The 7,984-nt window shown below is 49.0% G+C and overlaps 1 protein-coding gene across 2 annotated transcripts in view; it reads right to left on the bottom strand.

Annotated features, from left to right (window-relative positions):
• Nucleotides 1-533: 533 nt before the first annotated feature.
• Nucleotides 534-7,984, bottom strand: part of cdc14ab (cell division cycle 14Ab) — a 59,831-nt gene continuing 52,380 nt past the window's right edge. For both annotated transcript variants that reach the window (XM_034179270.1, XM_034179271.1), the window contains exons 10-15: nucleotides 4,880-5,018; nucleotides 4,576-4,756; nucleotides 2,129-2,229; nucleotides 1,919-1,966; nucleotides 1,715-1,834; nucleotides 534-1,261 (exon numbers count right to left, since the gene is read on the bottom strand). In XM_034179270.1, the coding sequence (XP_034035161.1) occupies nucleotides 862-1,261; nucleotides 1,715-1,834; nucleotides 1,919-1,966; nucleotides 2,129-2,229; nucleotides 4,576-4,756; nucleotides 4,880-5,018 (989 nt within the window). In that variant the 3' untranslated portion in view covers nucleotides 534-861. The remainder of the gene's footprint in view (nucleotides 1,262-1,714; nucleotides 1,835-1,918; nucleotides 1,967-2,128; nucleotides 2,230-4,575; nucleotides 4,757-4,879; nucleotides 5,019-7,984) is intronic.

The following is a 7,984-nucleotide window of genomic DNA, read 5'->3' as shown; positions in this document are numbered from 1 at the left end:
AGTCAGACGGCGGGGTGCAGTGGATGTGCTACAATCAGATGGCGGGGTTCGGTGGACGCGCTAGAGTCAGATGGCAGGGTTCGGTGGACGCGCTAGAGTCAGATGGCAGGGTTCGGTGGACGTGCTACAGTCAGACGGCGACGTGCAGTGGACGTCCTACAGTCAGACGGCGACGTGCAGTGGACGTCCTACAGTCAGAGGGCTGCATGCGGTAGACCTGCTACAATCAGACGGTGGAGTTCGGTGGATGTGCTACAATCAGACAGCGGGGTTTGGTGTACGTTCTACAGTCAGAATGCGACGTGTGGTGGACATGCTACACTCAGATGGCGGGGTTCGGTGGACACGCTACAGTCAGAGGGCGGCATGCGGTAGACGTGCTACACTCAGACGACGGGGTTCGGTGGACGCGCTACAGTCAGACGGAAGGTGTGGTGATGTGCTACATTCAGATGGCGGGGTTCGGTGGACGTGCTACAGTCAGAGGGCGGGGTGCGGTGGACGTCCTACAGTCAGAGGGCGGCATGCGGTGGACCTGCTACAGTCAGAGGGCGGCATGCGGTGGACCTGCTACAGTCAGAGGGCGGCATGCGGTGGACCTGCTACAGTCAGACAGCGCGTGCGGTGGACGTGCTACAGTCAGACGGCAGCATGCGGTGGACGTGCTACAGTCAGACGGCAGCATGCGGTGGACGTGCTACAGTCAGACGGCAGCATGCGGTGGAAGTGCTACAGTCAGACGGCAGCATGCGGTGGAAGTGCTACAGATAGACAGAGGTGTGCAGGTGTTTTCAGTGCATTGGGAAAAGAAATTAAATTAGGTTAGGTTACGGGTTTAAGATTTAGGGTTATGTTTAGAGTTTAGGGTTCAGGGTTCAGTACAGGCAGAGTGGAGCTGCTGCTGTGTTGGAGGTCATCTGAACTTACAGGGATGGAGCGGCTCAGGTAGCGCCCTGATGGCGCCGGGCCTTTTACAGCATTGTAGGGCCCAGTGCCCGGGTACAGGCTGAAGTCCTGAGGCCCCGGCCTGCCCCTGTGGTTGAAAATGGAGCTTTTTCCTGTATGGAGCACTGCAGAGCTGGTGTAGGGGCCGTTATTATTGACCTCGCGCGGGAGTCCGGTTCCATAATGAGGCAGGTTACGTTGGGAGTCTTCGGTGGAGAAGGAAAGAAGTGAGGCATGAGCTGGCTTCTGGTCTCCCTCTGGGTCGGCAGAGTACAAGTCGCTTAGGGAGCTGGTGAGGCGGCGGTTTGTGGCGGTACTGAAGTTCAGAGACGTGTCACATAAACAGACATACAACCAAACACGTTCTGGGTAAACAACAACAACAAACATACAAAACAATAACATCCACCCGCATCTATGACAAAAACAGCAAACGCAACGTAGCAATGTAAGGTAATATGAACATAGTGCTAACCTCAGATGACTGGGATCTAATCTGGACTAATAAGGTCTAAGATGTCCTGTAATCAGGTTTACATCATCACCAGAAAGTCCTGAATCAGAGGGTACACAGAATCCAGCTTCTGATTGGGTCGCCTTGCTCACTGGCAGTGATCCTGGATTTAGGTCTTAACCCTGAACTTCACTGATAACTGAAGCTGACAAATATCGACTGTCGTGTGACCTTCTTATTGACCTTCAGGTCCACATAAGAGAAGGACAGAAACTGTTCCGAAGAGGAATCTGGACGACCAGACTCGTAACTGACCTCCTGAAATTGGACGCTGAACTTCGGGCGATCCTCTTTGCTGCGGCTGAAGCAGAGGATGCTGGGTATTTGGAGGACTTGAGGGGGGCAGGAGGGCATTGACTGACACCCACTGAGGTCCTGAGGACAGACACAGGCAGAAACGGCTTCATCAGGAACCTTTGCTGAGATTTCAGGGTTTTGTGGGTTATTCATGAGCTCTACCTGAGTGGCTGTGTGGAGGACCTGCTGTGCATCTTCATCTCCTCCAACCTGAAAGCAGACCTTTAGTTTGACCTTTTGTTTTTTTTTTTGTTTTTTTCTGAGCTGAGAGGATTGTGTTCCTGCAGAAACACTTTATTAAGAGCAAGTCCTCGTGAAGGGACCGCAGACAGCACCCGGCAGTCCCAATGGGCCCTGATGCGGTTTTTGTACCTTTGGGGTCCAGCGGTGGCCAAGCGTGCAGCACGCCGGCCCTTTAAGGCCCGCAGCTTGTCTCCTTGGGTCAGAACCAACCTGCTGCCTGTCAGCTCGTTCTGGAGAAGAAACAATAAAAGTAACTGCAGAGGTCTTAGGTCATCTATTTGAGACCGAACCAGACAGAGGCAGAATGATCTCTGTCCAGGAAAACAAAGAAGTTCTGTTTAAAGACTAAAACAAGACAGTTATACTGACGAGGACAGAAAATAAACATTTCCAGATGAACAGTGTCAATAATAATTATTGATAAGGCACACTGAACAGTTGTGTCACACTGGACTTGGACATGTAGACCTGGGTTTGAATCCTGGTCACAATAAAATGGTAAATGGACTGCATTTATATTGCGCTTTTCTCTCTGCGTCAGATGTTTCTGTGTAGGCTCTCAGTTGTCCAGGTGGTTTCCATAGCAGAGAAGCTTGAATCTTCGACTGGACTGGGTTGGTTGACGCGAGGACGTTTCGCTTCAAATCGCAGAACCTTCCTCAGCTAAAATTCTTGCTCTGGTGGTCTGACTTCTGTCTTGACTCTTGTAGAGAAGAATAACAGAAGTCACAAAAGCTGGAGTTTTAAACCTAACCAGACGCCTCCTACCGAGAGGCAGACTGCTATAGGCTAGTGACTAACAATAGCTCTAATTAGCACCTATTGTGCTCTAGTTAGCACCCGCCTAATGACAGGGCAGCGGTCCCTCCTAATGATGGGACTGACGCCTCTCCTGACTACGTGAATGACTCATTACCATGAACAAAAGACTGAGACTGCTTTGACCTGAGTACCCCATTGTAAACAGGGGACAATGCGTGTCTCAGGCCCCCTCCCCGGCTACAGTCGGTATATGTTTAGGGGTCACTGAGAAATTTAGTCCTTAAAGCCCCTTTCACATTGGCATATTCGTAGAGCTGCTCATTGTGGTGTATCGTCTACGCTGAGTTGAGCAGCTCTCTGCCCACTTTTAGCAGCTCTACATTGAGTTTTTTTCTCTCTACGCTGGAGTATGTTGAGGGCTACGCGCGTAGGATGGAAGAAATTAAACATGTAGAATTTTCTTCGGCATACAGCGTTGGACGCAGTTTTAAGCAGGTCTGCACAGCACAGTGTTACTACATGCAAGTGTGCAGCTTTGGCTACATATGTGGCAGTAATGAAACTGTAAAAACCTCATGATACAGTCCACTGTTTTCCAAGTGTAGTGATGTGTTCTGCACAGCCGACAGGAGGGCCCTGGGTTTAAATTACAGCTACACACAAAAAAGCAAACACACGCAGCTGCAAGCAGATCTACAAACACGGAAAAAGGCTGAGTATGTGTGCATTTCTAGATACTAGACCATCACTTTTCCTGGTATTGTCCCCAGACAATATCAGTATGTCTTTCATTTCCATCCACCCAGCTGGAAAGGGGGACCAGACTTGGCCAGTAAAGTAACCTGTGACAGACTGGTGTCACCTCCAGGGGGAGTACAGAACCTGGGGTTCAAGTCTGACTCCAGCAGACCTCGGACCGCTGTCAGACTACAACTACTTTCTCCTTACATCAACACAGAAGCGTTCAGGCCGACAGCCCCGATACACCCACACTGTTCTTTTGAATTGAACCCTGGATCACATGACTGTGTCAATGAGCATCAAGCTGTAAGATCTTCATGGACCACTGTGACACACTCAATGGAACCAACAAAGGCACAGAATCCATGGATAACTAGAGCTGAGCCACACCCCCAGAAGATCTCTCAGCAGATCCACCAAACCTCCTCCAGGACACAGTACAATGTTCACTTATGCAGCAAAAGCCCAAATCACAAAAGTGTTGCCCCGAATCACAGCTTCACAATGGTGAAGTCTAACCTGACCAACCCAAAGCTTCTTTAAATGAGACGAGTTTTTCCTGCGGGTGATGTGAGGAACAGAGGTCAAACCAGTGATTAAACACCAAGAACTCTAAGCTGCACAAAGAAGAACAAAGTCTCAGACTCTCAGTCGACCAACACCAGAACACTGAACCATCACAAAACACCGTGTTTGTCCATCGCCTGATGACCATGTGACCTCCAGCTTCCAAGCACCAAAGTCAAACCCTCAAGGTGTCGCCCCACCCCCGCACACACACATCCACTGGTGTAGGACGTCTACGCACTGTTCCCAACACAATCTGTGTCCACCGCTCACAGTGACTGACACTGTCTGGAAGCGACTGTCAACAAAACCAACATGGCACCTGGTGGCCGAGTCGCCCCCGCTGGGAGTAAGTGAAGCCCTCCTGTGGAACTTTAACTCCTAATCCAGAACAGGACACAGACCAAACTCAATGACCCGGGGCCCAAACGTTTGCAGGGTGTGATTCCATATGGCCCCGTGTGTTCAGACATTAGCTAGAAATGCGACAGCATGGCAGCACCCACCTCTTGCAGCTTGTCGGCACATGGAGATTTGCACATGTCAGTGCTGTGGGTGGAGTTGGTACTGTTGTGGGTGGAGTTTATGGTGACATCATTCATCCGGGTGATGAGCTCAGGCACCGCCTTCTCATCCACTTTGGCCTTGTGGGATTGGTGGCCATCGCTCCACAGCGCCGCCTGCTTCCTGCACAAGAAACACACCATGATGTGACCTTTGACTCACACCTAAACCAAGTGGCAGATTCACCTCGTGACCCCACCACTCTCAACTAACAACCAATCATAACACAGCTCTGGAACCACTCACTCTTCCAGGAAGTGCTGCTGTGGACCAATCACAGAGCCTGGCCGACAGATCCGGATCCAGGCGATGGCCTCGGCCGCCGTGAATCGGTAGTGCTTCATCAGGTAACAGCCAATCAGAGTGCCTGTCCGTCCCAGACCCGCTGAAACAGACAGTGGACAAGTTACAGAAGCAGACACTGAACTAGAACTCAAACCGGAATTCAAGTGTCGGACAGCAGTTCCTGTGTTGTGAAGCAAATATCGAGTATCGTGACAACAAGTTCAGTTCTTGAGTAAATTCACAGATGATCTGATTAAAGAGTAAAAGCCATCATCATCTCCACAGACAATCTCTGTCCGCCTCTGCCACACTGTGTGGAACGGCTCAGAAGGCCGATTCCAGAACAGCGACCAAACATGAACATGGTGGTTCTGGCCTTTAAAACAAATGGATCATCAGCTGATTACCTGCAAGGACAAAATAAACACAAGCACCAATGATTACATGCAGCAAAGCGTTTGACTCTGCTGACCAGGCTGGACATCATAGCCAGCATATACGCAGCCTGCACACTGGCACGGTGACTGCTGCGTGCAGTGAGAATAGAATGTGAGTCCTTCCCCGTGCAAAGTGCCATTCCTCAGGGATGTATACTGGGACCCACACTGTTCAAGGCATGCATAGTCTGGGTGATGGGTCGGGTTGTGGAGACCAGTGACTAGGGCGCTTTTCTTGGTGAGGAAAGGTTTGCTGACGATCCTGTGATCTATGTGTAATCAATAGATGCTCTGAGTGAAAGAAGCTGAGAGGAGCATCTGTGTCTCAGTTTGTGACCCTCCTGGATTCAGACTTTGGGCCAGCCTTTCAGTGAATTCCTGGACTCAGCCATCAGATGTTTATTGGTATGTAGTCAATACGTATACAGACTGGCTTGAGATCTTGCAGACATGGATGCATCTAGTAATCTGAATGGAATGTGTGAGGTCTTCTCTGACCCAAGCCTGAATGTTGCTCAGGATTGTACTTGGGTACCTGCCGACATTCTCACTCTGAGGTGTTTTATGTCTGAAGGCACTCTGAATGTCATCCAGAGAAGTCACAGCACACGGCTTGATGGAAATTCCAGGCTGTACAGGGAACTGAGAACAGTCTGGACTCAGACCGCCTACAAGAGGAAGTTGGAGGAGCAGCTCCAACACCAGAACATCCAGTGGGTGTGGAGCAGCTTGAAAACCATCTCTGGGTTCAAACCCCCTCCCAAACAGGCGGAAGGGGACCATCAATGGGCAAACGACCTCAACAAGTACTTCCTGAGGTTCTACACAACCCCTCCTCCTCCTCCCCCTGCTCTGTCTTCGGTGCCTCTGCCCAGTATCCCCCCTCCCCCTCCTTACACCTCCACACAGACTGCTTCATTCCCAATACACATCCTGGCACCAGCCAGACCTCCTCCCCCTCCTCCACCCCTACCTTTCCCCCCACCTGCTCTCTACTCTTCACGGCAGATCAGGTCAGGAGTCAGCTGAAGAGACTAAAGCCTCTGTCCCACCGAGTGAAGAAGGAGCCACGCACCCTGTTTTTTTTTTGTTTCGTGAGCTATCATGGCAGTATAGTGGCTCAGAGTGGCTCTTAGAGGCATTATCTTCAGTTAACGAGGCTCCTCTGTGAGTGTGGCGCTAATTTCAAGATGTTCAAAATTTAGCAACAACAGTGTGGCGCAGTTTGTGTTCGAGTTACTGCGACGGCTTAGAGGCATTTGCGTGGTGCTTACGAGTCTGCAAAAAGTCCATTATCCGTGCGCCTGGCACCTTCGCAGGACCTGAGAGGTTATTTTTGGAGCAGCTCCTCCTCTTAAGCACACAATTCCACCTGCTCTGTGCGCTGGACTAAATTTTGTAGTGGATTAATCATTTTCTGCCAAACCTTGGATGTTGAAAACACTTCTAAACACTTCCGGCATCACAGAGGACTGTTTCATCTGGACACTTTTTTCCCTCTCTTTCCTGCTCCATGCAGGATGTATTTTGAACAGCTTAAGGTAATTATTTTTAATGTTTTTTATAGCTTGATAAAACAGTTCCTTGCTATAAAAGTATGTCTGTATGTTGATGTCTGTTGTATGTAAAAGTATGTTGATTTAATATCTTGTTAATGGATCACATGAGCTCCGCTGTGTGTGTGCGCACTGAGGCAGGACCTGAGAGGCTATTTTTGGAGCGGCTCTCCTCCTTTGCGCACACAATTCCACCGGCTCTGTGCGCTATAAAATAATTATTTTGTAGCGGATTAATCATTTTCTGTCAAACCTTGGATGCTGAAAACACCTTTAATCACTTGTGGAATTAATGGATCACATGAGCTCCGCTGTGTGTGCGCACTGAGGCAGTGACTCATCATCACGCTTCAAACAAGCATTTAGGCAGAACGCCAGCTCACAAAAGATTTCAGTCAATATTGGACGAACACAAAGTAAAAATTTGGGTGACTGCATGAAAGTGGATGTGTGTTTAAAGCCATGGAAGATAATAACTCCAGTGGAGCAGCTAAGAGCAGAAGCTGTGCGGCAACACAGGTGGAGAGCGCCCAAAAGACCGATTTTGAAGACATAACACAAAGTTAAAAGTTGTATTATGATAACTTGTAAGCTGCGGAAGAAATAAATATATATATATATATATATATATATATATATATATATATATATATTGAAAATGATCCACAGGTGTATATAATAAAACGGCCACCTCATTCTGTATGCAGAACGGCACCACACGCAAAAGAGCGCTTTTGCAGAAATAAACGGACAAACACAAAGTCAGAAGTGGATTCACATTGTAAAAATGATTGTGTTTAAAGCCAGGGAAAAAATAAAGCCAGCAAACCACGGATGGAAAGGAAGCCAGAAAGAGCAGAGAGGCGGCTGTCCATGAAAGGACAACAACACCGCGCGCAAAAGAGAGATTTTGCAGAAATAAACGGACGAACACAAAGTCAAAAGTGGAATCACGTTGTAAAAATGATTGTGCTTAAAGCCAGGGAAAAAATAAAGCCAGCAAACCACGGATGGAAAGGAAGCCAGAAAGAGCAGAGAGGCAGCTGTCCATGAAAGGACAACAGCAGCGCGTG

Source organism: Thalassophryne amazonica, chromosome 10 (genome assembly GCF_902500255.1).
Source record: "Thalassophryne amazonica chromosome 10, fThaAma1.1, whole genome shotgun sequence".
In the NCBI taxonomy this organism is placed as follows: Eukaryota; Metazoa; Chordata; class Actinopteri; order Batrachoidiformes; family Batrachoididae; genus Thalassophryne; species Thalassophryne amazonica.
This window is presented reverse-complemented; position numbering and strand designations above follow the sequence as displayed.